General features: G+C 38.6%; 1 protein-coding gene across 2 annotated transcripts in view; it reads left to right on the forward strand.

The window, feature by feature from the left end:
• The window catches only part of LOC117499866 (seizure protein 6-like), a 119,566-nt gene that overhangs the window by 42,965 nt on the left and 56,374 nt on the right, over positions 1-20,227 (forward strand). For both annotated transcript variants that reach the window (XM_034152531.1, XM_034152522.1), the window contains exons 2-3: positions 14,625-15,329; positions 17,617-17,738. In XM_034152531.1, coding sequence (XP_034008422.1) covers positions 14,625-15,329; positions 17,617-17,738 — 827 coding nt within the window. The remainder of the gene's footprint in view (positions 1-14,624; positions 15,330-17,616; positions 17,739-20,227) is intronic.

Genomic DNA, 20,227 nt, shown 5'->3' on the forward strand with positions numbered 1-20,227 from the left:
CAACTCATGGAGTCGCCCCCTGCAGGATATTTAAAATAATTAAGTTGAATGGCACTACCATATTGACTTTAGGAAGACCAATGATACCAATTGCGATATGTTTTCTGGCTGTCATCAACCATTGCTGTTTCTAGGATCTAGGATCACAGCTCGAATGCTGCTTTATTTTATTATGAGTTCTACTGATATTCCAAAATGGAAAAAATAACACAAGCATGTTTGTTTTTGTAAGCATTTGGTATAATTAAAATGTAATATCAGCTAGAGGTAGGTGTTAGGAAACAGCAGCTCATATACCAGATAGGGGAGGCTCTGGCTCAGTGGGTAGTGTGCTGGACTTCAAATCAGGGGATAGCAAGTTCGAGTCCCACTGCAGTCAGCATGTCGTTGTGTCCCTGGGCAAGACACTTCACCCCAAATTGCTCCTGTGGGGATTGTCCACAGTACTCAATGTATGTACGTCACTTTGGATAAAAGCGTCTAACAAATGACATGTACAGTAATGTAATGTAATGTGCAAACTGATTGCTTGTGACTAAAGCAATAAGGCTGATTATGGCAACATTGAATACAAACATATAAGCTGTTTATATGCAATGCGGTGCGGTACAGTCTAGCTGGCAAATATAAATGAAAAAAAAGCCTGTCTATCTTTATGCAAATTTGTATTGTACACTTCTTCCTTACAAATGCAGGTTTACCTTTGTATGCGAAACTCACATGGAAAGCACCTTTTACTAGAACATGGTGCCTCTCAGCTCGAAAGAGCCCTGTATCTATCAGACCTCTACAGGAAAGAGCTTCATCCATCACTGTCAGTGTTAATATTGTTTCCCCTCACCTCCCAATAGGCAGCTTGTGTTTTGGTTTACAGCATTTATGTTTTCAGACTTGTGTACTCACAGGCCCTCACCTGGCTTTGCTCTCTGACATCCCCCTGCCAAAACGAATAAAACTAATTTCAACATTACATGCAGCCAGCATATTAAATTGCTTCTGATCCAAGACATATTTCTCTCGCTCTCTCTCGTCCGTCCCTCCAGGATTTAGCTTATTATGGTGTGTGTTTTATATTCCGTTCCTTTTTTTTCAGGATGTTTTTAGAAACATGCCTTCAGATTTTATGCATTTGGAATATGAAAAATGTGCTTTAATCTATTACATAAAATAAAAAAACGTGTGCTTGTAATGCGTGCAAAATTACAAACAATTACAAACATTTCTCTTTGAATAAAGCTCCCCACCATATCTTGCATTAGTACATTTTGAGAGGCTATTTTGCTTCCATAATATGATGTCATTCAGGCTAGTGGAAAACAACAACAACAAAAAAACTGCCCAAAAAAACCTTTGGGTAATTATTTCAATAAAATGTGTCCATCTGGTCTATAAATGTGTCCTTTATTAACCAAACATTAGATAAAGCTTTAGATTGTTCATACTTAGAGCCAGCTTATATTATCATTCAATACAGTGTCATTCACTGTGGGATTTTTGTAACATTACTATTCATAAAAAGGTGGTGAAAACATGTCGAAAGCATTCTCTGAGTTTGGGAGTTAAACAGGTATCGAAAATAGAAACCTTTCAATTTGATATGTAAACTAAATTAATCAACAATTTTAAACCTGGCTTTTTCCAATGTTCTATTTATCTGTATTCTGCATATGTATGCAAATGAACATTTAGCTAATTTAATATTAAGATGATGTGTCATAACGGGGTTATATTTTGGTCATTACTTAGTTCATATTTGTATTTTGTTCCTCACATGTTTCCATGCTTTAATGTTCAAAAAGCTCTGTATTTTTCTCATGCTGCCTGTGCTGCAGCACCTCTTTTCACCCTCCGTCTGAAACCAGAGCAAAGTCTGTTCTGATTGGCTAGCTGGCCGACGCTGTACTGATTGGTCAACCGCTTAGAGATGTGTGGAAAAACGTCCTGCTCCTCAGCATATCACATCCAATGTGTCACATAGTGAGGTCATCATGTTACTAAAGTAAACAGAGGAGTCCAATGGAGGCTTTTCCGGCAGGAGGGGGGGCCTTTACATGCGGCGTGTCGGTCTGTCCTTACTGGAGATTCAACACTAACGTGTCATATTCATACAGCAGTTTCAAACGCAGGGTCTCTTGGCTCCTCCTGACTTTTCTCTTCTTTTTGAGTCGGAGTGCACATAAAATACTTCAGATTCTGGGAGATGTAAGTGCCAACGTGATTTTTGAGCGTTCTCCACCACCCCCTTTGAACCAATTCTGTAAATACTTAAAGGTCAAAGCTCACACTTGAATACGATCGCTTCTACTCTGCTGTACAGCGCTATTATAGTAATCACCTTTTCCCTCCCATCCATAGACATTAACATCCACGTTTTAGAGCGTGAAAAAGTGAAGGAAAAACCTTTTGTAGATGGAATTCAAAAGGACATTTCCTGCAAACTATTGATTTTTGCTTCTGTCTGATGGTCCACATCAGAAATCATTGATGAAATACAATATTCATCTAACATCTTATACTACACGCTCTTCTTTGCAGTAAATGAGCAGCACTGTCCAAATGCAAAATCACAATGTGAGGAATTACATCAAATGTTCAGCATGATTTTTACAAAAGAGAAGCCCACCATAATCCTGAAACAGACACAGCATGACCATTTTAATGTTTGCTTTGTCCACTGCTTTCCCCCTGACAAAATAATATGCTGTTAAGCAACATTTAGATGCTTAATGTTAGTATGGGTTTGATTTACAAGGGAACTACTGTACAGTGTTAAAACAGGGCTTGATACATGTGCCTGTGTATCAGTGTGCTATCCAGCTGTGTGCGTGAATGCATCAGGCTCGCAAAAAATCAAAGGACTGCTATTGTACTGTATGTCATACAATAAAGGAGGAAGCAAATGGAACGGCGGGTTAGGTGAGAAAGTACAAAGTAAACGGTACAGAGTCTGGACTTAAATAGACACAGAGACTGTCTCGCTGTGAATGCCAGGAGGCCCGTTTCAAAGGAAGGTGACTGCAGGAGAACACTCCCACGGTGTAAGACTGAGCAAATAGATTTTAGTTGGGATGTTTTTTCGGGAATTGGAAGCTATTTGGATATTTGGCCTAAGGTAAAGTGAGCTCCCTTATTACTTGATACATTTGATCTACCTTGAAGTCATTATTTTAAATCTATCTAGAGTGGCCAAGGTCAATACTGCATTCACATGGCCCCATTTCTGGAGTTGTGAAGTTGTGTTCTTGTGCTTTAAGTCGTAATGTGGAACCAACGTGGATGCTACAAACATCCAAGTTTTGGGGTCATTTCAGCATTGAAGGAACATTTAGAACAAAATGAACCCTTTATTTTATAATTGTCTGTTATGTATTTGAGAAAAACAGGTAGTAAACCAAAACAAGAATGGATTTGGCCAGATCAGGAATCCAAGGTACACTTTTTATTAGATGTTTTATTTGTTTCTTCTCAACAGCGCTCAATGGTGTGCTAGAACTCTGTAGAAATCAATTCATAAAATATCTATTAGCCTCTTGATCAAACTATAGTTGTGTTGATTTTGAGTTCATTGTTAAGAATTAACATGCTAAGGCTATCTGTAGGCTATAAAAAAAGGCAATTCATATTCTGGGAAAATACAGTAATACATTTGAAACACAATAACTTTTCATTTTAGTAAAGATAATAATGAACTGCAGGAAATGCCTCCCTGTAACTGCAGTTCAACCATCTTATTCTAAACAGGGTTGCAAATCAATGCTAATGTTAGCTTCAACCTCAGAAATGAATGCAAGCTTCAGAATGTAATGCTACTTTCAAGGCAGTTTTGTCGAAGGTCAAGTATATTTAGAGTGCATGTTTGAGCATTTTGGGCATGGATTATTTGAAATTCCATTGGTGCGACAGAACATTTCCTCCAATTCTGGAATGACCCTGTCAGCTAATTTTTCATGGCACAAAAGTGAATTCAGTTTCTGTATCTGCCATTCCAAAATATTCTAAGGTTTTGAATTGCAAATCTTCCACCAGGTTTCATGAAAATAAGGCCAGTAGTTTTCCTCAAACCTTGCTGACAGACAAACACAAACAAACCGAGCCGAAACATAACCGTTCTTGGCGGAGGTAAATAATAGGGGCCTCTGTGTATTCTTATTCAATGAGCTTTTCTTCTTTCTCCTTTTTCTATTCTGCTGCAACAAAAGCAAACTAAAACAGCAGTGAAAATAGCAGGGTGCCAAACAAAGCCCACCTAACCCACTTTAACCTCATCTCTGTGGCCAAGTACTGCCATGCTTGCACAAACCATTAACAGTACTCATTTCCTTTCAAGTCAGCTTTATCAACACAAAAAGCGCACCGCACTATTTGTCTTCCAAACATGAAAAAAAGACAACAGTCCTCCATGCATCTTGCTGGCATATCCATTTTCCTAGTTTCCGTTTCTTCTAGTGATTCTGTCTGAGAAAGAAAATGAGGGGGTTCTTGAGTCTGAAATGTGTTGTTCTTGCTTCTGCGTATGGTCTGTGACTGATTCGGTGTTATAACAGGAGCCTCCCCAAGAGATAGAGTATTGACAAGTGTAATGGCGCACATAGGCATGTCAGTCTATGCCAAGTACACAGATAAGGTTGTAAATCGCCTGTGTGGTCCTTTAGTAGTATTTTCCTTGGAGCTGATGGTATTGTTATGGGGCTAAGGAATGATTAAAAGGGGAACGGAAAGTGTGACATCAATCAAGTTGCTTTTAAATTTACCACTTATGTCTGTGTTGTCGGGCGGAGAGACACATGTACAACCTTCACCCTCAGAGAATACTCCTCAATATCAGCATAACTTTATAGACGAATGTGAACATAACATATGTTGTCCTCTAGAAACTGTTGTTAGGTTCACTGTCTCCCACGGGAGATGATGTGTGTATATGTATTGGCAGAAAGGAAATTGCTTCATTAAAACCAGACATCACAATAAGAAAACCCATATACAAGTTGTTCAATAACATAGCAATACCGGCCATGATTTAATTTTCCGTGTTTTTCCATGATAACAGTTCATTTATTTGCATTCTCGAGATCGCAATTTATTCATGTCATTATCATGAAAAACATTATTTTCTCAGTTAACATGAGACATGGATAAAATGACATGAATAGGACCCAAGTAGTGTTTTGAATGGAATTGAATTGTGATCTTGAGGAAATAAATTAAATTAACTGCTTATAATGTGATAAAAATTGGATATAAAATGTTTGAACTTTGGCCATTTTGGGCTTCCGAATAAATAAATAACCTTTATATATGATACACTAGCTGATAATACGATGTGTTATATAGTTGTAATGACACAATTACATCCCTGGGATCTGATAATACCAAGTAATACAGGTGCTCTCAAAAAAGGTTAGTTATCTAGAATTTCTACTTCCTCACAAGTACTGTTAAAACACATCTTGCTCACAGTATAGTAATCCACTACAGATTTGAAAGATGAATGTCTTATTTCACCCACAGCTCTATTCTTAATTGACTCCACCATGGAGTAAATGAGAAGAAATGAAAAGATAAATGACTCTAATGGGAGGAAATGAAGTGTGAAAACAGACATTTCTGCCGCTATTTTCTAGGATGCAGCACATTGGTAAATTGAAATAAAACAAGGATCCGGCTTCTATGTAAGACCGACTCTGCCTTGATTACAGAATATGATGTGATTTTAATACCAGGCATTCCTACAACAAGACATGCACATTGCACGCATTCATTCCTTAGTTCTCTGGTAGCAAAAAGAAAAACCCCTAAAGAGTGAAAAGCACAACATGCAAATACCAAGGCAGAATACTGTGGCACAGGAAAGGCAAATTGATTCAGCTAACAAAATGATAGATTTTAAAAGGAATGATTGCCAATTATACTGCATTCAACCCTTCACCATGGAGTTCAGATTTGTTTAAGGTTGGCCCATTTACCCCCTGCAGCTTAAGTGCTTTACAGTAGATTTCATGCAAATGGGGGGAATGGGTAGATGTTTTTGTTCTGCTCCAGCTTAAAGGTCAGGTCTTACGAGCTTCCTTGCACCATTAAGACACAGTTTGTTTAAAGCCTGTCTGAAGGACAATGCTCAATGAACCGGAACACAGACAGGCCGTAATAAATGAAAAGGAAAAGTTATGGTTCCGCTCAATGAAGTCAAAGGGCAGATGGAGGGTGAGATTGTGTCTCATTTCAATATGCTGGTATGTATCCTCACGACTCAAACGCCAGACAGTAAAAGGAAAATGTAACGCTCAGAAATTCGAAATCTCGGCATCGTCATGAATGCACCGTTCTGGTTTTAACCCGTGTGATTTGTTCAAAAGCTTTTTTTTCTCTCTCTCAGCCAGTGCTCTCTTAATTTAATTTAATTTATTTTCTTCCTGCTATTTATTTATTCTATCATTATTCATTTCCCCATCCATGCGCTTGTCCCACCCACAAACCAAATTAAATCATCAATTCATTAAGCTAACTAATGGAATCATTTATCAGTTTCACCTCATTATTTCCTATAGTCTTTCCTTATGGCTTCATGCAAACAAGTCGGCACATGCTGCGGGAAACGCAGCGAATGCCACTGAGATGAAATGTTCCGTTTTACTTCAGAAACAATTCATGACGAGGGTTAGCGTAGAAATACGAAGCTCACTTGTGTGTTACTGTATATAGGTGTTGTTAAATTACCAGGACAAATTATTAATTAAGTAACACATAATTATGGCTAGAAACCCTTCCTCTACCTCTTTATTATCATGTTTTAGGTGCAATTAATTTGCCAAAAACGAGACAAAAGGCACAAAACAATTGTTAAATACACATTGTGACTAAAAGCATTATTTAGATATATATATATATTTTGTGACAGAATTGTTTTCCACAATAATCATGTAGTGAAAATTGTATAATATGAAAGGTCTAGTCTGTAATATATTATAAATATTAACAAAAGCCAGTTCAAATAGCTGAAACTTTTTTCATGCATTCAACCAAGTGTTTATGCTTTACTCCGTGCCAAATTTCAGCTTTCTATAGATAAAAACTGTGGCTGCCAATGGTTGTGGAAATGTATGCGTAGTGACCAACCATCCAAGATAAAGAGCCAGTGGTCACAACAGAAAATAAATAAATAAAAGCTCCACTAAGGACCCTCAAAGGAGTCCTGTAGAGTGATCTGAAGGCTTCGTATCCGAGCCCAGCGGAAGCGGCTTATTGATTTGCTTGTCTAGTGGCTCTCGGTAATAATAAGGAAATAAAGCCCCTGGATATGAGGAGATTGATGTCAATCAGCATCCTGCCTCAAGTGTGGCCTGTCCCATCTTATTAGTGCTCTCTCCATGCACTGAGTGTTCACTGATGACTCCATTGATATGCAACGCAAGAGAGAGGCTATGTGTTGCTGTCTTGAGAAGGATCCCCTTATGATTGCTCACTCTGTCATCTTTGTCCGTGTAGGCTGAGAGGTTGCCATGGAATCTAAGGACGAATCATGCGTTAGAACCTGCACTTACACATGCTCAGGATGGCTGGACACTCTTTATCACATTCTAAACAGTAGAGATTAGACATAAGACTGCAGATATGTCTTCTATAAACCACTTTGCTTGTTTTAATGCTTTTATTTAAACAGAAATCAAATGAGCTGTTGAGACTTTCAGTACAGCTCATTTGTATTGGTCCACAAGAGAGGGACAGAATAAAAGCACAAGAACACGAAACGTAAGACACAATGAATCATAAGACATAATACAAAATAAAATCTGCATGACATAAGCAAGGGAAAACATTTAAATTCTTAACTGTTTAAAGGAAGTAGTATTACAACCTTGTTATTTTCATACATTATTCAGCAAAAAGTATTTTAAACATTTTGAGTATATGAATCAAAGTTATTTAAACGTGCCTTCTGTCGATGCAGGTGGCAAATCTACTACATGCAATTCAAAGTCCACATTTTATAGAAGTCTATGAGGAAATGTCCCTCATTATCAAATGATTTAAAACCTATTGTAACTGGAGATTCTGGTCTCAATCACTATAATGTGCTTTTTAAGGCAGCATGATGTTCACTGTGTAAATGACGGTCTTATTTGGAGTAACATAGATGATAAAGCAGTATACAGTATGTCTTTTCAATGTTTTCAAGAGTTTCGCTTGACCTCAGGACACTTTTTAATGAACCATTTGTGAAAGTTATTATTTTATGTTTGTAATACTGCCATGTCCGATTTTTCTGCGCCATTAACTAGATGTTTCATGATATATTTATCCTCAGTTTTAAAACAGAGTTGATGCTAAAATACATATCTTTATTTGATGAGGCATATGGACATGTTTGGTTCCTTTGGAGCAGGTGAGCATCTCTGAGACACTCACATGCCCTACATTTGCTTTAATAAATGTGCATTAGAAGAAACATTTCATTAAGTACATTTCCCCAAAGACTATAGAAAGTATTTTATTGTATTTGTGACACTGCTCAGAATAAGATCACTGTAATCTCATTCTGTCACGCTAATTACCACCTTTAATTTATGACTTAGCTCTCAGTAATTAACAACCTACATTAACGGAGTGATGTAATGCACTTAACGCAAAACCTCTTGGCATGGCATCTTGTTTTAGCTGTTGAATATAGTGCAATAAATTAAGTTGAACTAAGTTATAATTCACCTGTGAATGCTGTAACTGCTACAGCAAAAAAAGAAAAAGAAATGGCCAGTTGCCTGTGACTTGATGTGTGAATAGGTACATCTGACAGCATGACACCCATTCTGAGGACCTGGCAGAGCCCATCAAGATCAATTGTAGTAGCCTGGTTACACTAGCATACAGTATGTGTATAATGTACCTGATTGGAGTCCTTCAAGCACAATTCATTTAAATTGGCTGGCAGTAAGTTTAGATTTTCAGACTATGGATGGAAAAAGTTCAGAAACCTGCCTGTGTTTTTATATAGAGAATCAGAGTCTGGAAAAGGCTGTACTTTGTGTCCATTTGACAGTAATACAGAGTAGCAAATCAGATGAACATAATTCCAGCATTTCTTGCTACTTCAGTGATCTGCCTGTTTGTCGCAAGTGAAATGTACATAAATTATAGGCTGTCAAACACTTAACACGGGCTGAAATGTGTTTTTCATTTATTTTGCAAAAACATAATGAGTGCCTGAGTTCATTTTTGTGCAAATTACTTTCTTTTGAATTCACAAAACCTGACGCAACAGCAGTTTTTCAGGCCAGTATTGCTAATATATGCAGATTATTGTTGGTGAATCTATTCATTAGGTATTTTACTGATTTTATTTCTCAATTGTTAATGACTGTTTGTTGCCTGCCTGTTAAAAAAATTGCAATTGTGTTTGCTATCTTTTTATAATCGTTTTAAATTTGATATGGCGAGCTGTTACATTCATACTTGTTGCAATTTCCTTGTCATTCATCTGCAAAGCACACAGAATAGTCCTAACCTCAAGAAGGAGCTTTACAAATAATATTTAATAGATTAATTTATTCGTCAAGATGCTGTGTTTTCAAAATGTACTTTTTTAATTTGCTAAAATCCCCTACTTTCTCAGCAAATTGACATTTGAAAATAATTGTATTTGTTCAATGATTACTACGCATTCTTTCAACTTCATTGCATTTTAATGATGCCATGCTTATGTTACTACAAAATGAAATGTCACAATTTAATCTTTAACATGCCAGAATTTTCAGCACTTCAATAGATATTTCCCATCATTTACAGAAAGGATGAGTAATTAGTGACTACCATATGTCTATAAATATGACACATTTCCTTTAGAAATTGCAACTAATGAATGCGAACACCCAATTAAGGTTGGGAAATTAGAAGAGTTTGGTAGCAGCACTCACCAGTCTTTAATGACCGCAGTGAGGTCTCCAACCTGTACACATTGATCCCGTATTGATCTGTGTATGAGAAACTCTGGTTTAACCCACTTCTCCATTCTCACTCTCTCCACTTCCACTCGATATTCTGACTGAAGGGCAGGAACTGGATGGTCAACAGCTGACCAACACAGATAGAGAAATAGACAGAGACTAACACAGATAAGAAAAAAAGCTCCAGTTACCAGTGCTGCAGCAATTCCCCAGCTTTACCATACAGTATGTTTGAACTTCCCCTATACTTTGCAATAATGAGGAGGGGGTGCCAGCCTTATAAACTTCAATCACTCATGAAGACCTCCCTTTATTCCCGCTGGTTGCGAGACATGTCAAATATGCTTAGCTTGCCTTTATAGTGCAGCTTTCAGAGATCTTGTTGTGACAGAATAAGGCTACAAGGAAATGTTCCTCCTCAATCTTAGAACATCAAAAGGTCTTTGAATTGCTTCTGTCGCCAGGAAAGATAAATGCGATGTTGTCGCGTCTGGCTGGATATTGTAAAACCATGTGTCAATTCTGTCAGCCGGGAAGAGGCTTTGTAATACAATTGTTTACACTTCCTCTTGAATAGCCTGATCAAACTTTTATTAGTGTGCTGGATGGTGTTCAAACTACTCCGCGTCAGCAAAATGCTATGGCGGCTTACAACTACTTTGGCATATTTACAAGCTAAGCAGAGCTCCTTCTGTGGCGCAGTTCATTTAGCACATTAATTCAGACACTATTCCTCAATTAAATCTTAAATGTATGTTTCCTAAACCTTTATACAATCAATAAAACAAGGACAACAGGGTGAACGTTTGTCTCCTGGCAATCAGATCGGTTTCACATGCAAGAAAAACAACTGCCGCATGTAATCAATACACACAAAATGAGCCAGTCAATTGTAGACAATGCCAGCTTTATAATTTAATCTGAAAATACCGATCAAGTCTAAAATGACTGTGACACTCACCATAAAAAGAACATGGTATTATATGGTTTCACCCATATTTAACGATATGGGTTAAAAGACCATCTCAGATTGAATCATTCATCCGTTTTGACTTCCAGCCTTCATCCTCATGCAGCTAATAGAAACCCTCCTTATGAAGAGATCTCACTCTTTTGCAGCCAGTATCAACAACATCCTTTCATCTATAAGCATCGGTGCTGGCATCTTTTCCGCCTCATTAACACAAACGGATTCAAGCTAATTACAGTCAGGTGTCAAAGCAGCCGGCATTGTTTCATGTACACATAAGAGGATTATATTAACCCCCTCTGTGTTTTTCATACTTATCTCAGCTGCCTTTTTTACGTCACACAAAAGAAAAAGACATACTGTTCTATGTTTAGATGAAATTAGATGGAAAAAGAGAAAGATGGAGATTGCATTGATGCCAAAAAAAAAACGTTAACAGTCAGATGAAGATCCTTTTTAGTGAGCTTATGCCACCGTCAAGAAAACATTGAAATTGCAATGGATGTTTTCTTTTTTTTTTATATGTTACCTTTATCTTAACAAACTAGAAACAAATCCGGCCAACACACTAAAACAGCCAGTCAGCACTATATTGAAAACCTGAAGAAAACTCTTCCCTCTATAGGCTTATAAATGAGGGGAAAAGTCTTTGTTGTCATCCGAGTATGTATAACTATCATCCAGCCGGAAAACATTTGATCATTTTATGGTCCCGTAAAAGCCACTAAGAACGTACAAAGACATTCATCTTTGCTAATGTTTACGCTGTCTCGAGGTTTTGCAGTGTGGGAATTAAACATCCATTCATTTTTTCAACTATAAGTGAGGAGACTGTAATGTATAATGGGGTAAATATGGCACTTTAGACTTGCTGAGTAATCATGTTTGTTACAAGAAAGACTTAGACTGCATGAAGTTATTGGCCATTCATTTTCTTCGTGAGCACCCGGGTAAACATAGCATTGTAGACTATAGACACCCGGGTGCAAATAGCATCTGCCTAAAGATAAGCCGATGTTTAAACTGGCATAAATGTGAGTGGATAATGAGAATTATATTGGGTTGTAATCTCTCTCTAAATTTGGTTAGTCACTTTCTTTTTAAGAAATACTTTCTCTAATCGAGACATCTGTTAATACGCAGATTGTGTTTTGTATATGTAAATAAAACTCCAATTATGATCATTTAAATAGCCCTAATTTAGCCCATTTGTTCTAAACAATTCTAAAAATCTCGAAATCCAAAGTTATTCTTTCTTTCATGATAATGAGCATGTACACCTTTGTTTCCTTATTTCTTTTATAAAAAACAATTTTGATTTGATCTATTCCCACTGGTGGTTATACTTTGGCATTTTGATTATGACTGACAAAAAATGTAATAAACAGTAACTTTCCAAATGACTAAAGTCCCCGCGGATACATTTTTTTACATAACATTTACCAGTGTAATGCCAACAAAAATCTTCCACGTAGAAACTTTTGTCAGAATATCTTTTGTGACTTTATAACAATAATGTATCAAGTGTACTGCTTTTAAGGGAGGTAGTCTTTCCTTTCCCTGGTTAAGTGCCTTTCTCCCAATGCCTGCACTGTTTGAGTGCTGTGAGGTCAGAGAAAAAGAGAGAATACTAGTCTACTGAAGAATGCCTTAGTCAAATATGTGTTTTTAAATCTTTTTATCTTACAAGTAACCAGACTATTTCTACACAGTGTTTCTTCGCTCAGATTCCATTGCCTGCGGGTGTGATTGTGGAATTTGTCTTTGATAACAAACTGGCTTTCTGCAAGCTGCTACTCACCACTGTCAGCATTAATCAGCCGCATCTTACAATCTTAAAGGAATGTTCTTTATGGTAGTTCAATGAAATGGAGTGTGGCGTTGAAAGAGAATATCTGAAGACTTAACATACACTATGTAAAACAATCATACTGTCCGTTACTTGACCTACATGTGTCAAACCACTAGACTATACAGTATATATATTATTTAAGCTTTTATAATGCATAGTATAAGGGATTATACTTACTATGCCAGTGCCCCCCTCCCCCTAAAGCTGCACACACAGACACACACTGGATAATGAACTGGTTTAAATAGCAACAGAAAAACGTATATAGGAATTAAGAAAAAGAGGACAGACTCTAACCTCATTAAGGATTTTTTGATAGCCAAGCCGTCTTGATGATTCTATAATGAAACTGTCAAAAAGACGAACTACTTTGTGTGTTGCCTTTAAAGCCTACTGAACTGCAATAATATGGCTTAACACAGGGGTTTTCAAAGTGTGGGAAGGTGAGCCTCCCCTCAGAGAACATAAGAACAGCCGCGCCCCCCCCTCCCAATTAGTATTGCTATTATTATTATTATTATTATTGTTGTTGTTGCTATAATGCAGGGGTATTCAATTGCATTTCAAAGAGGTCCAGTAAGAGAAAATGTCATTAAATGTTCTGTTTTCGCTGTCTACCTTTCTCTTTTTTGAGCCCGCCATTTGAAATTACTCACTGACTGCACCGATTTGATTGGCTGAGTAGCGTCACCTCCTTAAAACATTAAACAATAACCTTTTTAAACCTTTTTATCTTTATGTTTTAAACGTTTTTTTAATTATTTTTTAAATCCTTATATGCTCCCGGCAACACACTGAACATCAACTTTGCCTCCTTATTACACTCAGTCACCCCTACTTTAGTGGGAACAATGAGTCTGCGTCTTTGATGCGCACAGGTGGATGATGCAGGGATCAGAGTCCTGCATCGGGTCGGGTAGGCCTACCCGACGGGTGACCCGCAAAAAAAGTGATCCGCGAGTGGTATTTTTTCCAAAAACAAATTCCGGGTTCGGTTCTGGGTAAAACAAAGAAGATGCGGGTCGGGTCTCGGGTATTGCATAATAAATATATTTAAATAATAATAATTTAATTTAATGTTTAAAGATTCCTCAGACCTCTCCCCCGCGGGACCGCGCATAATCATAACCTAGTCTGCACTGCATCAATCTGCTGCTGAGCGCGCCACATTCAAAATGGCTGAGGTGAAGCTCTCTAGCGGAGAATACAGCATTGTAAATAACTCTTCCTCAAGAGCGAAATCCAACGTCTGGGAGGCTTTTGGTGTCATCCTAGATGGAGAAAATAACCAACATCCCACGCTTTTTGAGCCAAATACGCAACTGCGTGTGTTAATAATTGCATGTTTTCACTGCTCATAGGATATGCGGGTTCGGGTGGGTTTGCGGATCTTGTGCCGACGGGTCGGGTCTGTTTGCGGAACTAATTGGCAATATGTGCGGGTAGCGGGGCGGGTTCGGTATTGCACGTCGCGGGTACAGCGAGCGGGTCTTGAAAATCAGACCCGTGCAGGACTCTGGGGGGGATGCAATGTAGACAGGAATAAACGTAGATCATCCTCTGGCTGCAGCCTTGACTGGTACTTGCTTTTGATCAATGTCAATGCGGAAAACCCACACTCACACAGGTAGGTGGCGGTGAAGGGAATGAGCACTTCTACAGCCTTTTTGGCGAGTTGGGGGAACTCCGTCTACACAGACAGCCAAAAGTGTGCAAGTGACACTTAACTAATCTTTTTCTCGTTATTTTTTTCTCACGCTGCGCCTCCCCTAAAGCTCTCTGGCACCCCCCCCAGGGAGCCGCGCCTCACACTTTGAAAACCGCTGGCTTAACACATATCTCCTTTCTCTTTTCTTCGGCTCTCTAGCTCCAATGGAAATCTACGGCATCAGTAAGAGGACATTGGACCCAGACAGGGACTCTCCAACGCAGGACACAGAAAGCGAAGTCCACTCTGTCACCACCCCCTCACCGATGAACATACCCAACCACCAGCCGGTCCTGAAGGGCCTGCTGCTTCCTGGGCAGCTCCTTACCAGGGACTTCCAGGGGGACCAGCACTTTTTTAGGAGTGATGGCTCTGTGGCTGCATATTCCACCCTGCCAGGCTCAGATTCAGACCCCGTCACTCAGGTGGTGCCGCACGAGGATGCCCCGCCCTTCTCAGACATTGCCACTACTTCCACTGTGGCTGCCACCTCCCCACTGACCACTTTTTCTCCCACAACGCCAAGGCCATGGCCCATGTCTCTGCCTCAAAAGAAGTCCTCAAAGACAAGCTGGGCCGACAAGGTGGAGCGAACGACAGACTCCCTCACAACTCATGTGACAGCAATTAATAGAGGTTCAGTCACAGACAACCCAGCGGCTTCCTCTTCCAGGCAGAGGCCTCAAAGTTCTCCCGTAGAGGCCACCATGGCACCGTCTTTGATGAGGATGGAGAAAGGCGAGGCTAGGGTGACAGCACTGAAAGACAAACTGAGGCCTGATCTTCCACCGCCCAATCTAACCACACGAGAGGAAGGTCCCGCCACCACCATCATCACAACCATCACCACCATGCAGACAGCAGGTAGGTTTTTTTTGTCTTATATTCAAAGATTTTAGGAGCAGAACATACGGTAACATCTTCTTTGAAGACCATGTCTATAGTGCCTTATGAGGACTTTTATCATGGATTATAATGTATTTTTTCTTTTTTCATGACTACACTATGCACACACCAAAGCTTTTTGATGCATAGTCATAAACCTTATAGATCACCCCCTTTATTTATGAATAATAATGTATTTATATATGTATTATAAATGCTCTTAATTATTAACTATAGATTGACTGATTTATAATACATTATGAATACTCATTCTCAACAATCAACTGTATACTATAATATTATGCTTAAATAGTCCATGCAGTACCATTCTTTTTTACTGTATGTGTCAAATAAAGTTAATTATTTGAAATAATATACTGTAAATGCTGCGTCATAAACAGTGGCGACTGATCATTAGGCACAGCCCCACCTAGTGTCAGCAGAAAGTATTAAAATAATAATTACAAAAAATGCAAAAGGAATACATCTTAAAATATATTTTAAGATAATGTTTAATCATCTGATTAGTCTGTACATTGCTGTTTTAGTCTGTGTTCTTCTAATTAGTGTCTACAGTGTGTGCTTATTGAGCCGTGTTGAGCCATGTGGGGGCAAGCCCCGATCTAGCCCCTCCCTCTCACTGTCTAAGTGAACATGTACTGTAAAAACTACACTGCGCATGCTCAGAGTCTTTTTCTATTCAATGTGTGCGGCAAAAGAATTATCACCATAGGGGCATAGTGCTGGCATCCCCACCATACGTCATCTCACATAATTCAGAGCTGATTGGCTTTAAGTACGTGTGCTGCAAAAAGTGTAGTGTGTGAAGAGGAGACGAGAAAGTGGTGCAGTGACGCGTCCTAAAACCAGGAAGTAAGCGGCGCATGGGTTCCCTCGACAAAAAAGCAATGAGTTTTCTCCATAGGATTTTAGAAAATAGCTCGAAATAAGGTCTGTGGGAAACGTACCTGTTAGATAAATGCACGTTTTGTTCAGCCGGATAATATCCACATGTCTACCCTACTTTTATAATTTTCTAATCATAAATCTATCGATCATAAATCTATCGATTAGATTTATGATTCGACTTTTTGAACTACAAGAAGATAAGGAGGACATTTCCGAAAAAGTAATAGAGATATTTGTCCAGAAGGATAGGCAAATGGACTTCATCTTCAAGAAGGTAAGACCACAATCTTATTGAAAATGGGATCTTCCTAAGAGAGAACAATCCAATATTTAAATGATAAAATGAAAAAATGTGGGCATCCTTTTGTTGAACTGTCTGTTTAAAATTAATCGAAGCATCAGACTAAAAAAGCTTTTGAAAATAATAGAATATTTTGATTTAGGTCAAAATATAATATTTGTAAACCTGAAGAGTCAGTGCCAGTGCCTCAGCAGCCATGAACCTCACTGCACGTCACTGCAGAAGCTTATAAACATCTACGTTCTTTGTGCCCCACCACTTTTGTACATATAAAAACGCCACTGGTCATAAATACATTTGATGTAAAATGCAACAAACAGATTAATCAATTATGATGAAGCTTAGGTTCTTCTAAATGCATTACACTTTCATCATCATTTTTATCCACCAAGAATGAAACATTATCTTGAGGCATGTATTATATTATACATGTAGAAAACACACATGATGCATAGTATAAGCTTCATCATTCAGACAATTTCAATAGTCAAGAGCATTCAGAAGTTGTATTACATTATAGGTCACATTTATGTTTCATATGCATCAGAAAGCATGTGTTTATGAGTGTACATGAAACGTTTTAGGTCACTATGCATGCCCTCGTAATCCAATATAAATGTAGCCTTCATACAAAGTGTTACTGGACATTCATAGACTTGTGAAATGAATATCAGCAGCTGCCAAATATAGCTTTTGCCATGATGGAAATTCAAATTGCGAGTAGATTTAACACATCCTTCCTAGAGGACAGGAAAATTAAGCATCAGGTCGACAACATGGCTGCCGTTCATTTGGCATGCTGCACACCACTATTCATCTCTCCACCAGGGATAACGGAGTCGCTCAAGTGTCAGAAACAATCAGACTTTCCCTGATGTGTCCTGCCTGTCCTCTCCCCTGGCCGCAGAGGGCTGACGGCGCAGATGAGCAGTGTCTGAGAGGAAATCTGCAGAGATAGTTAGAGGGTTACGGGGGCCATGGTGACACAGGTGGGCTGTCAGATGGAGCAGTGGTCCGGGAAAAAGGGAATCACTTGTCTTATTCTGTCTCCCACAGAGCCATGCAGCCTGAATTTCACTGACCCCGAGGGTAACATTGAAATCCTGCAGCAACTTGACTCTGGAGTGGAGTGTAACTACCTAGTGACGGTCTACCTGGGATACGGCATCGAGGTTCAGGTGAGTGGTAACGATTACGTTTTCTCAAAAAAATAAAATATACAACCTCTGATGAAGTGGTTCGGTTCAAACTGCACGCTTAAACCCCACAGTAATAGATGTTTTTGGGCACTGTGAATACTTTATTGACATAAGATGACTTTCTAAGTTGACATGACAAGTTAACAGTTGCATTTTAAACCAACAAGCAAGCAACATTAGCATACATTCTTTTTTGTTTTGTTTTGTTGTTTTTGTTTGTTTTTGCCTGTCCTTGTTTGTCTACCCTCCCTCACACTGTAAAACGTCTTTGAGTCCAAAAAAAGCGCTATAAAAATATAATTTATTATTATTATTATTATGTAGCCTTGTGTTTGTGGCAACCTGACCCATGTTAGACCAATAGTTACTTTCCTTTCATTTTTTTTTTTTAACGGCTTTAAAAAATATGTTCATGAATCGCCCAAATAACTTGAGGGGATAAAACAGAGCCGGGAGATTGTGAAATGTGTAGCTGCAAAATAAAAAGTCACAGTACACCAAAGAGTAAAATGTAGAAGTTCTGATACTCCTTATGACCCACATCGAAAACTTACCATAAGAATACTATGGCGTTCCGCTCCTATATGTTCACACATTTTTGTTATGCTGGACAGGTAGCGTACAATGTGTTTATCAGAGGTTTTCCCTTGAAAATGATGAGAGCCATGAGACTGAACCCAACACTAAAATGCAGGCCATAAAACCAAATGATCTGAAATACGCTGTAAAGCTCCATATAGCTTTATAGCACAGAACTGCTGTCGGTTGACAAATGTCTGAAAGTAAAATAATGTTGCACATTTTTTGTCCATGTAGCCACTGTGGAGCTGTGACATATTTTGGTTTCGCTCTTACAATATTCACTGGTCTTGTGTGGGTTGCTGAAGATAGACAGGCAACAAATTGCTGTGAGTGGGCGGATGGGGGCAAAAGAGATGGGGTCCGTCTCAAGTTGAAATGTTTGCTCGCTAAGTCTCCTCACAAAAGGTTATAAAAATTAACTGTCAGTGAGTGAGTGAGTGAGTGAGTGAGTGAGTGTGTGTGTGTGTGTGTGTGTGTGTGTGTGTGTCTGTCTGGGCTTTTGCAATTTCTCAAACACCTCATTTACCACAGGAGACTTTAAAATGTGTAGGCTTTGTCTTGCTGCCTCTGGAGGGCTAAGATAAGTCTTGACAGAGTATATGTTTGAGAGTGTGTTTTTCTTCCGAAAGCTTCCTCTGGGTAATGTAAGTGAAGAAAATGTGTGTTACCCACACACACATACACACACACACACACACACACACACACACACACACACACACACACACACACACACACACACACACACACACACACACACACACACACACACACACACACACACACACACACACATTTTACATTTTAACTTTCACATGCTTTTCCCTGTACATTTGGAGACTCAATAAAAAAGCAAGGCTAGCAGGGAACCTATAGAAATGTTATCCTCACACATCTAACACCCGTGATAGACAAAGAGGAGGATGCCATGTGTTTCAGCACCACCATGTGAACAGATGGGGCCACAGTCTCACTCCCTCCTACAGCTAGACTGATAGTGATCTGATGGAAAACAATACAGACAAGCGCTTGGCACGGCTGAAGAGAATGAGGAGCCATGTTGTCTGTTTCTAGAGACTGAAGATGCAAAGATAGAATTTTAAGTCAAGTGTGTGTCATACCCTCTCATCAGGGTTGTGTGAAGCTCCTCTGCCTGGAGGCTATCCAAATCCCAAAGGTTATGGTGAAATAAACAAGATAAAGAAGTAGACTTGCATAGGAGCAGTGTGCACTGAAATTAATATTATGCAAGCAGTACAGTATATACCTCACATTTCAAACAATTTACCACCTCCTTATTCATTTTCAGGGGGAAATGGACCCACATTTAGATGTTGGATTCACCGTATCTAAGACATGTGAGCATACACACATGCTGAAATACACAGACAAGGTAGAAATTACAATCCTAAAGTTTTAAGTATCTACTATTTTTGACTCGATTACTGCACCAGTGAGTAAAACAGAGGTTTTCTTTCAATTGTTTAGTTTTTTACACAAGTGACTTCAGTTTCTGTATAAATAATGCTTGCAACAGATTGTTAAATGAAAAGTATTCAATGTAATAATTTCTTAACATAAATAGCAGAAAACCTTCGAAAGGTGACACGTTAAAGGTAAAACAAGTAACATATATAAGTGCAATTTGTGGTGGTTCAATTTGGTATTATTTCATAATATACATTTGTAAGTAATATCTTTTTTTTATTGATTTGTGATTCAATTGATTAAAGTAGAAGTAAGAAATTCCCATGGATAATAGATAAGGCTCTCTAGATGATGAAGGTAATACATCGAACAGATTTTTATTTTGCGTGCTTGTTTCTTTTAAATGTATTTTTTAAGTGATAGATAGATGAAAATGTGTTCTATAAATTGTAGCTTCT

Source organism: Trematomus bernacchii, unplaced genomic scaffold (assembly GCF_902827165.1).
Source record: "Trematomus bernacchii unplaced genomic scaffold, fTreBer1.1, whole genome shotgun sequence".
Lineage (NCBI taxonomy): Eukaryota > Metazoa > Chordata > Actinopteri > Perciformes > Nototheniidae > Trematomus > Trematomus bernacchii.